Source organism: Solea solea, chromosome 10 (assembly GCF_958295425.1).
Source record: "Solea solea chromosome 10, fSolSol10.1, whole genome shotgun sequence".
Classification (NCBI taxonomy): Eukaryota; Metazoa; Chordata; class Actinopteri; order Pleuronectiformes; family Soleidae; genus Solea; species Solea solea.
In genome coordinates, this window is record NC_081143.1 from 16004749 (window position 1) to 16024190 (window position 19442).

Here is a 19442-nt window from a genome sequence, read left to right on the forward strand (position 1 = left end):
TGCCACTGACCTAATGCATTTCAGTCTTAGAAAAGTAACCAATACCACTGTAATCAAAACCTTGTGTATGAAAAAGGTCACGAAAGTACGATTAAAAAGTGGAACTTGTTCTTAGACGTATCTAATTTGATGAAAGTTGCACAAGAACTGAACCGCAAACAGGTGCGGTACACCCGGCTTCCTGTAGGTGGCAGCAGCTCACCGTCCGTCAATGAGAAGAAAACGCCGTGACGTCAGACGCACGTTCGTAAAAGAGGCGCGAGTCGGTGTCTGTCATTTTCTGTATGAACCGCTTTGGTTTGTTTTGGTAAAGTCAGGATGTCTTTACTGAAACCCTTCAGTAAACTACCTTGTTTAAACTCAGCCAACATCCTGGTGAGTGTCTGCTTCATTATCGTTTTACTGTGAAACACAACCGCTCTGTGAAAACATTGTCAGACCTGTTATGGTCGAGAAGACCGGCGAGTTTACGTTGAACTCGAGCGACTCGTTCCGCTAACTGTCGGAAGAAAACGCATAGCTGAGAACCTAGTAAAGTGAGCAACTCTTATTCTTTATCCTGCACACGTAGATATTGTTTGTACGTAGGAGAAAAACATATACTCGTCCAAATACAGGACAATTCCAAAGACAGAATGCTAAATAATCCACAGGGCAGGAGAATGTACATAAAGTTGTGGCGAGTGCAAAATGGTGTGCATAATTGAATGGTTTGGTGTGTTTTTGTTGTTGTTTATCATGTTTTTCCCCCTGAGCTGGTGGAGAGTGACGAGGAGTTTCAGCAGAGTTTAGCAGACGCTCTGGTGGACGAGACGGATTTCACTGTCAATGTGTGAGTTTGTGTCCTGAGGTCAACTGTGTCAACCAGGAAAAATCCTTGTCCTTAAGCACAGCTAGAGACCATTTGTGACTGTTTTGTTTATGTATAAATGCCAGGCCTGGGACAGCAGGCTGTCATCATGATTCAGTAATTGTATCACCATACTTGCAGATTTGATTTGTATTGCACTAGTACTATAATTCTATAATATGATAGTATTGACAATTACAACATTCTTTTCCTTAGTGCACAGCGCATGTCAATCAGACAATAATCTAAATTAAAGGGGACAGTGGCACATAATGTACAAGAGAATATTTTCTTTGTTTTGTTAAGTGCCACATATAGCTGCATCTGCCAGTAATAAAATTAATTGAAAATAAGGTGTTATTTAGCTTTGTTGCTCAGTGTTTACTGAACTACTAATCTAAGGAAATAAAATGCTGGGCCAAAATGTATACAGCCTCTGAAAACATGACACAGCATAAATGTCAAGTATCCCGATTCTGGAGGAGCAGACTATTTAAAAAAATAAAATAAAAAAAGTCACTGTACATCTATCGATTTTTTTCCTCCCCCCACCCCTAATATATTATTATATTATATATTTTTTATGAATGACTAAAAAACACAAAATTTCCCTCTGAAATTCAGAGCACAAGCACAATTTGGACAAAACAAAGCGTTCAAGTAAAGTATGAATGCTATATGAATACTTTATTAACTGTCCTGTTTTCAGATAAACAGGACAGTTAATAAAGTGGCACCTAGTGTGATCTGCTGCTGTGGGTGCCCATCTGCTTCAAGATGGGCACCCAAAGATGTTTTGTGCGTTCAGAGAGGGTCTTCTGTGTTAAATTGAGTGACTGTTGCCTCTCTGTCATTTTATGCACCACTTTTACTTGGAAAACAATTATTGTGATCATCAAAGTGTTGCTTAACAATTTATTGTGATCATCAAAGCGTTGCTTAACAAATGTTCTTTAGATTTCCATCAGTAAGAATATGTTGGAAAATAAAAAGAGAGGGCTTATCTTCATACCATTATTTTGTTCATTGTTTATCTGAGTTACAATAATTACCAGTTTCCAGATGATGGAAAATGTTCAAGTCACAATTGCTATAAACATTTAATAAATTGTCAATTGTCTGCTCGCTATAAATCGTTGACACTGTACAACCTGACAACACGCACATTTACTTTTCCAACCAGGAGACTGGCCAAGAGTCTGCCTCTGCCCGTGGAGAATGAGGAGAGTCGTCCAAGAATAGACCTGGTGGTATTCATAATAAATCTGACCTCAGAGCTCAGGTACCTCTGCTGTCCTTTCTGAAACATTTTAACCACATGGACACACGAGGTGAAATACCTGCTCTATGTCCAAGTTTTCCAGACCTGCTGCAGCTCTCGTTTTGTACCTCGCAAATTTCTTCTTCTCTTAAACAACCAATATTTGTGTAAACTTGTTCCCTTCTGTGATTTAATCATTAGAGAATTTCAACTATATTCATGTTGCTGTCAACACAGATTTTAAACTGGTGATTTTTACAGCATGCTGTTGTGAGTGGTTTTACTCTTATGTATGAATAAAGTACTAAAGCGTTCTGAGACATGTATTATTTTTGATTTGCCATAGTTTCCAGTCAACAGACGCTTCCCTAAAATATTTGGACCCTGGATATTTCCTTGGAAAAGTCTGCTTCATGGCCACTAATGGTATGTTGTGAAAGGGATGAGCAAAATAATTAAATGTTGTTCAAGATCAATACTATTCCACAATTTGATACCATTTTACTTTAAATTTTTGGGGAAATGACCTTGTCTTAGTTCAGCCTCTCCTCTCTCACTCTCTCTCACTCTGTAGCTCGTAATGCTTCAGTCCCCACAGAGCGGCTGGACGCTGTCAGAAAGCTGGCCGCTTCACTGCATTGCCCACTCCTGTTCGCTGAGGATCAGGTTTGTAACACATTTAGTCACAAACACAGAGGATGGTTTAAATTTAAGTTGTCATTTCAGGGACAACCACGTACAGCAGGGAAATGTGTGTTGAGGGTAGGCTCTAGATTTTTTACATTGTGCAGTGAGCGCGGGCTGTCTTAACAAGTCTTCACAAACATTGGGTTGAGTTTCCTCAAGATAGATTGTTTGTTTTGTTTTTTTACAAGGGCTGTAAACAGAAAACACAGGGAACATTTATATGGAATGTACTGACGAAAATAAGTATTGACTAAATCATCCACAATGGTTTTCTGTAATCCATGAAACAGGTCTTAAATTGCTTTCTGTGCGGTGTTAAAATACCTTAAAACCACAGAAGGCTTTTTATTTCGATGTTGTAGCTCAGTGTTTGAAGTCAAAGGGATAATGTCTCTGCAGTGCATATTCTGTCTCATTTAAAGGCATCTTTGTGTCACGTTCCTCCTCTCCAGACACCAGATGGTGTGGCCAATGCTACAGAGAGGCTGCTGACCATCTTGAAGGTGGCAGCCGGGCTCGTTCCCATGGCAACTCCTCTCTACCTGTCCAATCTGACTCGATGCACAGTGCCCCTGGATATCGACCAGCCGAGCTTTGATTAGTTTGTGTAACGGTTTATTTGAAGTGATCTGTCCCTGACTTGGTCACATGTACAGTTTATTTATTTTTGCAGTGGTTAAATGTCACTCTTCTGTTATTCATTGTATTATAAATTTTTCTTCTTTGCACGTTCGCTGCTGCAACACATTGAACTAACATTGCTGCTTGTGCATATTAGCATAAAAGAAACATGAAGACGACGGACAACATCTGGAGATGTCATTTCTAAGTAATAAAAATAACTGCTTTGATTTCCTGGTATTGTGTCCACTGATGCTTGCTCACGTGCATTTTGGGAGACTGTAATCGAACAAAGGCAGGCAAAATCTATATTGGCCGGTGGTTGCGTCTGTCATTTTGTGCACACCTCATCCTGAACAGTGGTCTTGATGACCGGAGTGCCTTGCTTTTTAACGTACAAAAGAGGAAGTACTTATTGCGAGACGTGGCTCCTTTTTATATAGTTGCACAGGTGCCTAATTATTAGACCTGGTGCTTTGGTCTTCATAACTGTCGTCTTCTGATCTGTTTTTGTCACCGGCCCTATCTAGATTAGGCCTTACTTGTAAAAGAGATTTTAATCTTGGTGTGATATCTTTGTGTAATTGAGATTAAATGAAAACAAAATGATGTGTGATGTTATTATTCTTATTATCATTATTATCAATGATAATAAGAAGAATACATTTTATTTAGAGGTGCCTTTCCTGACCCTCAAGATCAGTTTATAGAAACAATTAAATATATTAAAAAAAAACAATGTATAAGAACACTTTTAACATAATAAAACAACACAAATGCAGACATTGAAGTTTATGCCACTGCAGAACATGTTTTAAACTGTGTAGATACACAAATTGTATCACACAAATACAGACATAGTTCCCGCTATTAACAAAAACTCTACACGTAATATAGGATTCACATACACAATACCCAAGCTCAGTAAGGTCAATCATCTCCAAGAAGAGTTTTTGTCTTTGGTGAGTCAAGCTGTATTTTCTTATTGAAATGTCTTTTATATGTTTGATTTTATCTTATTCTTTTGAGAGTGCTGAGAAGGCTGTGGTTGGAGAACCAGGGTATTGTATGAGGAAGTTGGGAGTGGCAGAGAAGTATGTGAGGGTGGTGCAGGACAAGCATGAGGACAGTGAGACAGTTGGGTTCAGCTCTGAGCCCCGTCTTGTTTGCAATGGTGATGGACAGGTTGACAGATGAGGGAAGGCAGCAGTCTCTGTCTGTGGATATCTTGTTTTCGGATGATATTTTAATCTGTAGTGAGAGTAGGGGGAAAGGTGGAAGAGAGGCTGGTGAGGTGGAGTCATGCACTGGAGAGAAGAGGGATAAAAATTATGAGGATAGAATACCTGTGTGTGAATGATGCAAGGTGTAGAGGTAGTGAAAGTGGGTGCATTTAGATAACTGACCCCAGCTACAACCATTAGTCATTCAGTAGACACCGCTTCTTCTTCTTCTACTTCTTCTTGAGGAGAGGTAGAAACAAAGGACCCTCTTAAACTAAGTGGATGTCTCAACAGGTGTATGGAAATGTGGAAGATGTACACACTGCTCTAATACAGTTGATACCAAAGACATTTAATGGCCCTATACATATACATGTATATATATATATATACATACATATTATGATGGAATCATTTTGAAATTTAGTGTTATGTGTTAACCCGAGGAAGCCACGGGCAAAATGTGTTATTACACTCATGAATAAATCAAAGTAAAGGCAGATTAGGGTGCACTAGTTGTTCATTGTTATTCCATATATTTAACTTTGTGCATTAAAGGGAGAGTTTGTGTTTTGAGGAAGATCCAATGTGTATCACCATACTTGCAGATTTGATTTGTATTGCAGTAGTACTATAATTCTATAATATGATAGTATTGACAATTACAACTTTCTTTTCCTTAGTGCACAGCGCGTGTCAATCAGACAATAATCTAAATTAAATGGGACAGTGGCACATAATGTACAAGAGAATATTTTCTTTGTTTTGTTTAGTTTTTTTAATTAAGTGCCACATATAGCTGCATCTGCCAGTAATACAATTAACTGAAAATAATGTGTTATTTGGCTTTGTTGCTCAGTGTTGGGCCAACACTGAGCAACAGTGACTTGCAACTGAACGGCTGCCACTAACAGTGACGTTAGTGGCAGCCGTTTGAAAGTGTAACCCAAACAGCTGCAAATGGCTGTTTGTTTGCATGCTAGTGTGCAGTTCAAATGTTATTGATTTTTTTCTGTCCTTTCTTGCAGAGCTGCAACACATTTCCTCTGCTGTCTCAAAACAATGTGTAAATCATGTGCCACTTCTTCCGTCTCTCTCCCCAAACAGGCAGCGAGCTAAAGATTGTCTACTGAATGTAACACATTGATGATGCTTAAATATTGCCCTACTTTAAAAAAACAAAACAAAAAAACCCTGAACTTTGTTAAATTGTTAATTTTGTTAAATTGCTGGACAAACCATGAAAAAAAACAATTTGACCCACAGTACACCCAGTTGTCTGGGACTGGTGGTGGGGTTGGGGGGTGTGGGTGAATGGACAGAGGTTCTGTGCCTGATGTCACGTCAGCATGTGCGTGCACACAATACACACCAACACTATTAATAGGTTATCATTCTGGCTGTTATCCATCATACAAGTTAGACAAACTCTGTTTTGGCATCAAATTAAACTGGAAGGACAGTAAAGGGTCATTGGGACGTATGAGTGTCAGTGATAACACCATTATCTGTAGTTCGCCTTGCTTTTTCACTTGACAAGTCAGCCAAACAAAACACTTCCTTCTTGACACTTGCTGAAAACAAAGTACAGTGGTTTATTGATTTAAGACCAATTTTTTTTTTTTTTTTTTTACTGTGAGTGACAACATATGTGGCACTGACAAGGAAACCGGAGTACTCACATGTTCTTCCCCCGCACACAAGGGGGATAAACGTGCAAATCTTTTTTTTGCTGCAAGGCAACGCCGCTAACATTATGTTTCAGTATCAGCGCAAAGCATGTGCGATGATTCTGGAGAAGCAGTAGTTTTAACAGGAATTGTAAGATTCTGAGCATGAAAGGTGATGCTGGAAACTCTATTAAGTTAATATAACAATCACTTACATGAATAATAACATTGAATAAAACCCTTGGGTGTGTGTGTGTGTGTTTGTTTGTTCCAGTAATCTGTGAGAAATCAGGTTTTTTTTAACCTCTGAATTAAAAGTTTTATTAAAAATGTCCAAAGTGTGTCGTTATCTTCAAGGCTTTCCACCTCCGCTCAGCCCCATGACAATTCCTCTTTAGGGTAAAATGATATCAGTTTTCCATCACAGGAAAGCTTTGGGAAATGGGGCAATTTGGGTGTGTATGCAGATTTCAATACATTTTCATAAAACAGTATCCAGGGCAGACGTCGATGACTCTAGCCCCCTGTGATGAGAGGTTTTTGTTTTCAGGGATAGTGTAACCTCACAGTGAATGGTGTCATATTACTTAGAAAGAGGAGAGGTGTGGTAGGTCTTTAGTATGTTCATGTGATTGAGAGGCGGGGCTCATTTGTGGAGGCTGGTGGGGGCTTGATAGGAAGTCGAGGAGGAAAGTTTTTTAATGTGGCTGATTTGACAGGGACTAGATACCATCTGCTGTCTCCTGTCACGTCCACATGGATCATGTGATAAAGAATGAGTCTGTACGTGCGAGTTGATGGTGACATTGCTGCAGGTTGACGGGTTCAAGTGGAGTTCTCGGTGAATGTGCACGCATCTGTTTGCAGTTGCTTGTTGGAGTGTTTGTGCATGGGGGGGGGATGTGCGTGTGTGTGTGTGTGCGTGTGTATCCAAGCACTTAATGGTGGAGTGTTTTATTCTTGACCTGATTTCCCTCTTTGCCTGTCTGACTCTAACAGTCTGGATCACATTTCAGGTCTCAAAATATCATATCATATCAAATACGATACATCCACGTCCATTTGTTCTTGACTTCATTTAGAAAACATGACCAATAATAACTTAATTTATTTAATCCTCAGCATAATTTATCTAAGTTAAGCATTTGCAAAGGCACAAAACATTTGGCCACAGGTATCTGGAACTGAAAATGTAATATTTCACAATATGACTAGATTCTAATCATACTGTGAAATTTTTCACGAATTCATCGTGGGGGCCGGATTGGACCCACTGGTTCTGGCCCACGGGCCGTACGTTTGTCACCCCTGGCATAGGGTATACTGTATGTAATATTCTAGAGATGAATTAAAAATAAAATTAGCATGTACGCATGTGAGGCTCTAAAGGTGAATTTGTTTTCTGGATCCTGAGTTTAATAAGAAGTTGTGAACCGGTTTGGCAGCAGCTTTTGTAGGTCCATGGCTCTCAAACTGGCACGTGTACCACCAGTGGTATGTGAGCTTCCTCTGGTGGTACTTGGTAAAATCAGAAATAAAAGAACTATTCAATATTTTGGACATACCTGTCCATTTGCAAAGTGCGTTTAAAAGAAAGAGTGCATAATATTAGCTGTAACTATCTTAAATTAAAAATAAATGTGTTTGTCATCTCAGGTGTAACTGCAAGTGCATACAATCAAAAAGGTGCACAATATTAGCAGAGCCACAAACATCTCAAAGTGCCCTTAACGGAATACTACTGTAGGAATTTATGCAGGAATCTTTTAGGGACAGTGAAAAGTGTTTCTCTAGTTCTTTCTCAGTGTTTCTGGTGGAACCACAGTCTGGGCCACTATGAAGTTAGTTATGTGACCCATATAGAAAAGACTGGTTCTGCTAATTGTTCCATAACATAAACATGAGTGGTGGTATAAGATGATCACGGTATGATAACGGGTTGTTTCGGGAAGACTTGCTTTGATGTGTTCAAAGAAATATGCGATAATCAAGATGTGGCGCAATGGGCATGAGTTTTGGCAATTTTACTTTCCTGATAAAAACATGAGGGTAAATCAAGGTATTTACATGATGGCCCAGTGTCAAACATTGAACAGTTCACCCTGACTTACTGCAGAAGTGATTGGTTTAATACATGGAGAAAGTGAGCCGAGACAAATGTGAAGAGTTGAGCAACAAAGACTTTTATTGGTAATTTAAGATGATAACGCTTACAATACCATCAACACCATGAACCGTGATTGTTGCAGAACAAAAGGGTATATCAGAATGTAATTGAGTAGCAAAGACACATACATTTGTGAAGCTGATTTAGCTGATAACATGTGGAATTATGATTCACTATGATTCTGTATTCAGTGATTTATTCATGAAGAAAATCATCTAAAAAAAGAATTTGTCTGTGGGGAAGTTTCTTGTGTTATCATTTGTTCCCCTTGTTGACTTGTGAGACATTAACCCTTGAAGCCAATTTTTTTGTAGTTTGCCTCCATGTCGTTGATAACAATGGTCATAATCCTCCGCAGTGCTGCCTGTCCCTCTCCATTGAGTCCGGCCTTCTCCGCCATGATATTGACAATGATTTCTGTTAAGTCCTGTAGAGAAAACAGAAGGTTCAAAATTGATTTAAAATCCAGTTGGAGGATGACAACATATGCATACAACAGATGGAAAATGATTCAATAAAATGCGACATAAATTAAAACAGTCCTTTTTGCACACTAGCCTCACCTTAAAGTTTTGAATTGTGACCTTGTGAGTATTGGCATGGGTTTCAGCCATAGCAGCGATGATATCACCGTGGCTGCCTCTGGCATTCAGCAGTTCGCCAAGTTTCTTTAGCACGGTTGCACCGTGGGCAGAAACCAGCTTATTACTGGGCAGCTCACTATGAGGGACGGTGGCAAATTTGGTGAACTTAGCCTGGGTGGCTGGGTACTGTTCGAATAAACTGTAAAGACAAGGAAACGAGAGGCTTCACTACAGATCATACACCACCAGGGCTGTAGTGGCCACTGGGGACAAAGACATCATTGAAACACAGGAAACACTCCTTTTCAGGGAAAGTAATCTTATTTTGTCCAAGCCACTGACCGGGTCAGAACCAGGTTCCCAACACCAGGGAAGTCCGCCTCCACTGCAGGCCAGCAACACAGAACCTTGTCAAAATCAGCCATTGTCTGAGAAGAGGAAGGAAGAGCAAGTAAAAACATTAGAGAATACTTATTTTCAATAATTGAACCAAATTCTGAAAAGGAACAATCGGGAAAAAGCAAGGTCTACTTATCACATGGTGTTTATGTGGCTTGTATAAACAGTGCTATCCTATTTATCCAGTATGGCCGTGGTCTGGCCAGCTACCAAACACCTCTACTCAAGGGCAAATCATAGAAAGAAGTGATTGCATGTCCTCATTTGCCCTCACATAATCTGTAACACGGCCTCTGTAGGTTTCACCTCGTTGATGCAGAGAAATCTGATGCAACACCGCTGTTAAACATGCAAACATTTTCTTGTTTGAAATTGATTAAATGGATTTTCTATGTGCTCAATATTTTCTTTAATTTTACCACCAGGGTTTGTGCACCCTGAAAATACAATAATATACGTCTTATTATACTGAACTCCAATTAAATTCCCTGTGTATAGTCCCCCCCCCACCTCCATAAAATCAATCATTATTTTTCCTACTAGACAAATGGATATGAAAATATTTGTATATAAAAAAAGAGACAATACCTTTCTGATGCAAAGTATCCCGCGTTATATGATATCAAAATCTTCTCTGCCAGAATAACCCCACATCAAGAGCTGACCCTTTATATTTCCTCTCACCAAATTTTTTTCCAGCCCTCTCATGTGACTATCTCACTCACTGCACGTTCCTGTTACCAGTAGCCACTTGGGGCGTCTTTATTTTCTTTTCTTTTTTGTTGTTGTTTGTTTGTTTGGCGAGGTTCTCAGGCTAAGTGCAACAGGACCTGCATATGCACACATTCACCCTCATATAAAACACCACATCACACCACCGGACATGTTTTGTATAAACTAACAACAATAAAAAAACACACTTTACAACTGACACCAACACTTCTCATCCGGCTGGTAATCCAATGTCAAAATCAGGACGGAAAACATTAACAAGTATTACATATGCTTGGGTCACATGTTTGGTGGCTTTACCTGTTATTATCAATATTTTTTTTGACACACTGTAAGGTGATTTTGTTGCCTTTTGGGATGTTAAAGACTCTTCATTCCCTTTGCTTGAGCATATTAACCTGTGATGAGTACAAGTCAACCTTTAGTTATACCCTGCCTGGACTGTAAGACTCTGGCTTCAAATGTACTTTTGTTATTCTGCATTTCCACATTTTAACTAACTCTTATTTTTGATTACATGTTATGTTACTATTTGTATATATATATATATATATATATATATATATATATATATATATATATATATATATACATACATACATACATATATAATCTACATTTATTTTATAATCTACACAAATTTAAATGGCTTTATATAAAAGCAATGATGATAAATTCGAACCTGCACCTGACAAAACTCAACTTGCTGTGAAGTATGGTGACAATAACAGCGTTAAGAATAATAGTTTTAAATAATGCAGTTATTATGTCTAATATTTGTTAAATTCTAACTATATATATATATATATATATATATATATATATATATATATATATATATATTGTAATTCTATATAAAAGGTATATATAGACAGACACAACCAAACCATGGGGTGGGTATTATTATTATTGCTTTCCTGCTGCACACAGTACTGGATATCAGAATTAAAATAACTATATTGCAACTGGATGAGTTTATTGTATCGCTGCTCTGTTTTACATTTGTATTTTTAAATCAAGTTGGGTTTTTTTTTGTCTTTTGAAAGCTTCAGTATTCTGCCGAACATTGTTTTTGCAAAAATAATAATTTTGCAATAACAATGAAAGGCATGATAATACAGGGTTAGTCAAAATGCAGAGGTAACCTTACAGTTGTTGACTCTTCAGTCACCACTGACGCCCTCTGCTGGTTATTTATTTAATTTTATCACAACAGGTTGAAGGTCAGACTCATTCCTCTGAGCTGGGATTGGTATGTTCCATTAAAAAAAAAAGCACTTGCTGTAACAGGAAAAAGCTGTTGTTATTTATTATTATTTATACAATAATAATATGTATTATTATGTTGACGATTATTGTAGTTGTAGTAGTCAGTGTTGGAATGAGTACTGAAATATTCCACTCAAGTAAACGTACCACTATTTTAATAAAAAGTACTGGTCTAAAAATGTACTCAAGTTAAAATAATGAACGTAGCTTGCTTTAAATTTACTCTATATAGTAAAAGTTACTTTAATAACAAGGTTGGGGTTCTTTCTTGTGTCGTGCAAAAAGGACAATCTAACAAAATTGTTTTGAATTAAAGGCAAACCTTTACAAATTATAGTGCTGACAAACTGCTGCGTCCTATAGTGATAGTATTCACATGAACTAAGTTTATAGGGGAGACATTCATGTGTCCTTCAATTCCATAACTCTGCCTTATATAGAATCATACATCTGTTAATATTGCCTACATTGGCTTTAGGTTATGAACAACAAAAATCATAGCAAAAATCATATTCTACATCAAATAGACTACTGCTCTAAAGTAGTGTTTATTGGTTTGCCTTGTTGACTACAAGTGCCTAATACTATCGGAAGAGGGGCTGAGGAAGTGCTTCACTTTCTTCTTTTAAATGCTGGTTTATATCACAGGATACAGCCCGACATCGTGTCAGTACCGCTCCACACCGCTGTGAGGCAGCAACGCACAGACGAAGGAGAAGGAGAAGGAGAAGTTAAGTTGGTGTTCGGCGACATGATGCAGGCTCTGAGAGGCGTCAGACGTCTGAGCTCTAGCTCAGTGATACATACAGGTAAATGTCTCCAGATGACAGACAGGCAGACAGACAGACAGACCGACTGTACTATGACTCAGTTTAATGAGGCTATTTGCTGTCAGTGACACAGAGTCAGAGAGAACAAGATTGCTGTCACAGATTGGACATGAAAGTTATCAATCATGATTATCCTGTACAAAATAGTCGTATATAGTGTAATGTCCATGGTCATTAATGTTTGAATATAGTATGCTTTTATTCGGGCTAAGTTGTCAGAATGTGCTGTACATCTTTCTGTGAATATTAGTGGTAAAATGAAAACTCGTCTTTGCTTCCGGCCTCTTGTGAGTTCTACAGCTGTGTCTCGTCAAGGCTGCGTCCTAATTGTGCATTCGTCGTCAAAATGCGCCACAGCGCCGCGTCGTAGGCTGTCCCAATCTTTTATTTATTTATTTACTTATGTATTTAATTTCCATCCATTTTCTACCGCTTTGTCGTGGCGGGTGCTGTGCCAATTTGACAAAATCAATATACAAAACTCCATTGAGCAACATTGAGATTTGTATGTTATACAACTGTGTATTCCAAGAAAAAAAACCATTAGGTATCTATATAAACACACAGCCACCTATGCTACACATACATGTACAGAGCGTATACACGTGTGTGTACATAAATACATACACTCACAAATCAGCAGCAACAATAGATGAAATAAAACGATAGCTAAAGGGAACAATCATGGGGGGGTTGATATTTTAAACAAAAACTATATATGTATAGTATATATGTATATATAGGATACTGTATATGTGTGAGCACTTATCAAAACACACACACACACACATATATATTTATCTATTTTAGAGCTGCAACGAACGATTATTTTCATAATCGATTCATCAAAAGATTATTTTCTTGATTAATCGTTTGGTGTTCAGAATATCAGTAAACCTTCAAAAAATGTTGATCGGTGTTCGTCAAACCTGGAAATGATGATGTCTTGTTTTGTCCACAAACCAAAATGATTAATTTTAAAGGATATCTTTGTTATCCAGAGCAAAGAAATTAAGAAAATATTCACATTTAAGAAGCTTAAACAATTGGAAATCTTGTTTTAATCATGAAAAAAGCTTCAAACCGATTATTCGATTATCAAAATAGTTGTCAATTAATTTAGTAATCGATGAATAATCGATTCATCGATTACTCGTTTCAGCTCTAATCTATTTCAACTTAAAGAGCAAAGAAACTTGAATATTGTTTCACATAAAACATTTATGGACTGATTATCTGTAGAGAGCATCTTTAAAATCATTGAAACTGAGGTATTGAAATATAACTTTATGTATAGATCAAAGCGGTGAAAAATCACATTGCAACAACGATAACAACAAAAACAATAAAAGTGGCAAGGTAAAGCATCTACCCTCATCAATTGGTGACAACTAGCCTACATTATGAAAACATCAGACAACATTTTTTTTCAACAACTGCGCCGTTCTTTTTCCCTAGCCTCTTCACAGTAAAAAAAAAAAACATTTCTCTTGGTGCTGTGCCTGCCAGCTGACCCATATATTATATCTACAAGTAGAGCTACGCTCACTTCCTCTGAACTGATGCGCGTTCCCGTCGGGGGCAATAGGAGGCTGTACTCCAGAGACGTGTGGACAGAAATCAAGCCGAACAGTGCCGAATTGTAGATTAATTAAAACTACTTAACAATCCTAAAACGTGGGTTAATCTCCAACAACTACAGAAGTCTGGTGTAAAGTCACTAGTCACTCGTGTGTCTGTGTCTCGTATAAAACGAAGTCACCTTAGTTTCACCCAGCCGTGCAGTGATGACTCCGCCCACGTTAAGTAGGTACTATTTTGTAGGGGAGATGCAACCTAGTCGTGCCGTGCCGAGGCGAGGCGAGTAGAGCCTCGCCAACAAACGCCATAAGTTTGTTGTGTTTCCAGTGTCGGAGCTCTCGGTTCCAGTCCCATGGGGAGAGATCAGAGGTCAGGTGTGGGGTCCTGATCACGGCCGCCATGTGCTGTGTCTTCACGGCTGGGCTGACAACTGTGGCACATTCAAGACCCTTGCTCCTCTGCTGCCCAAAGGTAATTCATCTGTACGTGTACAAGATAATAACACTAATCTCAGCGTCCTAGTTTTAATTCTTCCTACCCACTGTCATCTGGGAGATGCTGTCTTTGTGGAGCTTTGTGACATTGTGTGTTATCCTTCTGAATGTAGCCTGTAGTAGATGAGTAGCTGAACAAGTTTACCTAATGTAGTGTCACGTGAGTGTACAGTATATCATTGTCTTAAAGAAGTCATTCTTCATGTCTCGCTCACTGTTCAGCTCACACAAGTTGATGGTGTTAAACATCTGCAATGGCCTGAACCCTGTTCTGCCTCACATTAATCTTTATTGATAAAGATACATGAGTGTAAGATTGTAGCTGGTGGATTACGGCGTTTGATAGGTCATTTTGAGTCATGTGATGTGATGAGTCCTTGTGTCTGTACTTCCTCTCAGAGTGCAGGTATGTGGCGATGGATCTACCAGGTCACGGTCGGTCATCACATCGTCCTCCTGGCAGTTTGTACTCTTTTCCCCTGTATGTGATGGATGTTCACAGAGTCATTGATGGTGTGTGAGGTCTCTTTGATAATCAAATGTGGCTGTATGCAAATGATGTTCTCTGAATACATATCTTTGCACATAATTTACTGTATGTTCGAAAATAGTTGCTGAGTGACAGGAATTATGATGCAAAGACTGAACACTGTCTTCTGTTCAGGATCAGAATCAACTTTATTGGCCAAGTTTGTGCACGCAAAGAAGCAATTTGACTTGGTTCCGCTTTTCTCTCGAATACAAACAAACAAAATAAATACTGAAGAACAGAAGAAAATATGTTTTTGAGCAGAAGATATACATATAAATATAAAAAGTTATTGATAATATAACAGGAAGGTCCTTCACAGCATGTTGCGTGCATTTCAGGATTTTTAAGGTGTGTCTAAAAAGATGACGCACAGAAGATGTCTTTGTCTGGATGCGAAAACCCGCAGAAAAGCTCTGCCACTTTATTCAAAGTTCATGAAGATGAAGTGATAGTAATCGTAGCAGAAGTACGTTTTCCTGCAGGGTGATGAAGTCAGAAGAGATATTTTTATCACTTGCAGTTACATAACAGTCAGGTCACCGTTGTCAGCTTTTTCTGGAGTTTTCAAATTTGGCGAAAGTTTTGAAATCGAAACAGCATCTGCTCATCCTTGCATTAGAATATCGTAGTTATTGTATTTGAATAGAGATGTGTAGTAATGTTCCATCATATTTTCAATCCGCAATAGGGTGAATATGGACCTCAAAATTTACAGCACTGTGCAAAAGTCTGAAGCCACCATTAAATGTGTTGCTTTAGCAACATTATAATGACCATACAGTATAATTATTTCTCATTCTGCAAATACTGGAAACATGAATGCAGTTTTTAAGTAGTGTAATATGAAGTATAAACCTTGAGTGGAACCCTGATTAATGTTATGGGTAAAACCGGTGTTTATTCTACTCAAATCAAATCAAATAGAAATTGCATTATCTGTCAGGAAAAAAAAAATCATATTTACATATCATATATTATTTACACATTCATATTACATATCTCGCATGTGCCGCAACCAGCAACCACACTGCACTGTGTTTTCTGGAGACCTCTACAGACGACGATATGACCAATAAAACACATTTTAATTAGGTATAATAGCATTATTTTATGTCAGTTTACCATTGCAGTATATACAGCAATTATATACTGTATATGCTATTCATTGTATTCTGTGCATAGTATGTGTGTATGTGTGTGGCAGGATGTGGATATTGTGCTTGCACTCAGTAACAGTCTGTGTTGAGTAATGTAATGAGATACTGAACCTGTTTGATGATCTGTGAAATCAACTCCCGCAGCTCTGCAGTGGAGCAAATTCTCCATCATAGGCCACAGTATGGGTGAGTGCAACAGTGCAGCGGATTCAGATTAAATGTTTGATTCACAGTGCATTGTATGTCACATTTACTGCACGTGTGTCCACTTTCCTCAGGTGGGAACATCGCGGCGATGGTGAGTGACTGTGTCACAGCAGTGTTCAGGTAAAACACATGCACAGTTTTGTGTCTTCATTTAAGTTTTTCTGTTCCACAGTACAGTGCTCTGTATCCTGAGAAGGTGGAGGCTGTCATACTTCTGGACTCTTATGGATTTCTACCGACAGATGAGGTACTTAAACAGTTTTTACTTCCTGGACAAGTCACGACAGAGCTGTCAAGTGTTGTTAGTTCAGAGTGAAGGATGGACTTTTATGATACACCACTGGTCTATAAGCCTATAAATCATTTCATCTCCCACAGGTTTGCTCTTAGATCTGTCTCACATTTTTCATTATTCACAAGTCTTTTATTCGATGACAAAAATGTGCTTCTTATTTTTAATGAAGTGCGCGGCTTCAGTTAGAATCAGTTAAGTCACTTTCAAAACACAGCGTGCATGGACACACACGGAAGTTCTACTGTTTTATGATGACACATCTTAAAGCACGTGAGCAGTCGGTATGCAGTGAAAAAAACAAGCTTCAGAGTGCATATATATACATATATGTATATATATATATATATATGCTTTTGCTTAGTATGGACTTTATAAGGTGGTAGTAGCACAAGAAAGGAGGCAACTTTAGATTAAGGAACATGTGTTTGTTAATAAGTGTTCAACTACTAGTGAATTAGTGATCACGATGTCACTTTAGTATGGGGAACACATTCTAAGTAGCAAAGATTTAATTTAGAGTTATTTGGACACGATTAACACTTGTGGTTTTGTGTTATGTTATGCAAGAACACACCATATTCATTAGATATCCTTGTGATACTACCACCTTATAAAGTCCATACTAAGCAAAGCATATTGAGATTGTTATTCATATACAACGACTTCCTTACTTACTACTAATAAGCAATAATTCTGAGGTTATTGAGGGAAAACTCTTAGTTAATGTCTTAGTTGGGATGAACTGGAACAGAGATTGCGAGCCAGGCCTTCTGCCTGACCTCATCAGTGCTCTACAGAATGAACGGAAACAAAGTCACATAGAAACTATTCTTCAAAATATTGAGGAAGGTCTTCCATGAAGTATGGAAGCTGTTACAGCAGATTGTACCAGATTCCATGTGATTGCTTTTGACTGACAACAGCAGGACTGCAGAGAGCTTGAGGTGTTTCATTTCAGGCCAGTGTTTAAGCTCCTCTCTCTGGAATTTCACAAAACTGTACAATGCACTCCTTACATTAATGCTGAATTATGTCCCCGATCATCCATTCGTCTGTTTTGTTGCAGAAAGAGGTTCCCAAAGTGATGAGACAGGGGATGGATGGCATGCTTCAGTTTGAGAAAAAGACAAAAGAGGAGGAAAGAGTTTACACCTATGAGAAAGCAGCTCAGAGGTATTACACCTTCCCATTTACCTCCAAATCCACTCCACCAATAACTTTCTTCATGCAAATGTATAAGTGTTTCTTTTCTTTTAGGCTTTGGGCTGCAAACCCAACTCTGTCAGAACAGTCAGTGCAAATCCTTTTAGAGCGAGGTTCAGTTCAAGTTGAAGGAGGTAAATCTGTGCCTTCGTCTTCTCGCCTTTTGATGCGTGTTCTTTTTCTCTCTCAAACTGAAAACATGACGTGTGTTTCTCTCACAGGAGTTAAGTTCACTCGAGACCGTCGTATAAACCTGGTAAGTTACTGCTGAACTGCAACGGCTCATCACTTTACCTCTTTATTTCTCCCAGAGGTGTTGTATGAAGCTCATACATATATATATATATATGTATGTGTATATATATATATACATGTGTATATGTGTGTATATATATACATGTGTATATGTGTGTATATATATACACACATATATATACAGTATATATATATATATGTGTGTGTATATATGTGTGTATATACATATATATATATATACATATATATAGCAGCAGGTACACTGTGTTTTCATTTTGTGATTTCAGAAAAACATAATGCGCATCAGTTTGCAGCAGAGTCTGGAGATGCAGTCGAGAATAAATGCCTCCACCTTAGTTGTTCTGTAAGCTACTCCTTCACCTCACATTTTCCCATGACACTGAAGTAAACAGCCCAACGTGATATTACGATACACTGTATTTACACATCCTGTCGAGTATATCATATCACGATATTTTTTCTTTGTCTTTACAGAGCAGAAGATGGCTTTGAGAAAATATATGCTGAAGAAGAACAACAGAAACTCTTATCGGCTCTTGTGCAGGGCTACAGGGACAGAAATGTGAGTGTATTTCTGGAGTCAAGTCGGTGCACTCGCGTCTTTGTGTTTATTTTTAGCTCTTACGTCTGTCTGTAATTGTGCCTAGTAGACAGCTGCAGAGGTGCAAACGTAGTAGTAGCAGCGTAGTAGAAGCTCATTGTCTCAGAGGCAGCATCAATTTTTATAGCCGTGGACCTCAACACTGACCTACATACATGGTAAAATGCTGCTGCCGAGGGAGGATGTGCATGTGAAGCACACGGAAAGTGAAGTGTCTCGAGCTGTGTGACAATGGAAATGTACGCGCTGCTTTCTAAAAATGTTGTTTAAAGGCAAAATGTATATGGTGAAGAGAATAGGCCCATGCACTGAGCCCTGTGGGACTCCATAATTAACGTTTGTGTGCATAGAGGAATTATGATTAATTATGATTACCGTGGACACACTCTCAGATAAATACGATTTTTATGTCACGTCTCATTGTGTGTCTCTTTCTTTTTCTTTCAGCACACAGTGGTGAAAGTACCGGGTGATCATCACGTCCATTTGAATGATCCCGAGTGTGTCGCTCCGCTTGTGTCGGACTTCCTGCAGACCACAGTGTTGTCACAGTCTGACAGACCGACAGAGAAGCAGACGTCTAAGTTATAGAGAACACACTTCAAATCAGCAGTCCGACATGAATTAAGTACAGATGATTTTTTGATGGTTAATTTATCCTGAAGTTTCTATACTCCTCTCAGTCGAGTTCTCTTAACATCAACAAGCTGCCACATGTTTCTCTGACTACTAAACAATAAACATGTATATGTATTGACGGTTACTGTTATTGGTTTGGCATGTTTCTCACCAAGCTACCTTAA

At 38.4% G+C, this 19442-nt stretch overlaps 3 protein-coding genes across 3 annotated transcripts; 2 read left to right on the forward strand and 1 right to left on the reverse strand.

Annotated features, from left to right (window-relative positions):
• Positions 1 to 228: 228 nt before the first annotated feature.
• On the forward strand, positions 229 to 3649 carry pane1 (proliferation associated nuclear element). Its single transcript, XM_058640999.1, has 6 exons — positions 229 to 375; positions 756 to 832; positions 2034 to 2132; positions 2458 to 2537; positions 2686 to 2777; positions 3251 to 3649. The coding sequence occupies exons 1-6, from the start codon at positions 319 to 321 to the stop codon at positions 3398 to 3400; spliced, it is 555 nt and encodes a 184-aa protein (XP_058496982.1). The 5' UTR covers positions 229 to 318; the 3' UTR covers positions 3401 to 3649.
• Positions 3650 to 8474: 4825 nt separating this feature from the next.
• mb (myoglobin) lies at positions 8475 to 10193 on the reverse strand. Its single transcript, XM_058640915.1, has 4 exons — positions 10051 to 10193; positions 9406 to 9491; positions 9043 to 9262; positions 8475 to 8906 (listed from the first exon to the last, which is right to left on the reverse strand). Exons 2-4 carry the CDS (start codon positions 9486 to 9488, stop codon positions 8766 to 8768), a joined length of 444 nt encoding a protein of 147 aa, XP_058496898.1. The 5' UTR covers positions 9489 to 9491; positions 10051 to 10193; the 3' UTR covers positions 8475 to 8765.
• Positions 10194 to 12157: 1964 nt separating this feature from the next.
• On the forward strand, positions 12158 to 19392 carry serhl (serine hydrolase like). The gene is made up of 12 exons (XM_058641723.1): positions 12158 to 12272; positions 14202 to 14345; positions 14768 to 14881; positions 16202 to 16243; positions 16336 to 16355; positions 16437 to 16511; positions 17626 to 17732; positions 17817 to 17896; positions 17984 to 18018; positions 18305 to 18381; positions 18513 to 18600; positions 19087 to 19392. Exons 1-12 carry the CDS (start codon positions 12215 to 12217, stop codon positions 19228 to 19230), a joined length of 984 nt encoding a protein of 327 aa, XP_058497706.1. The 5' UTR covers positions 12158 to 12214; the 3' UTR covers positions 19231 to 19392.
• Positions 19393 to 19442: the final 50 nt, after the last annotated feature.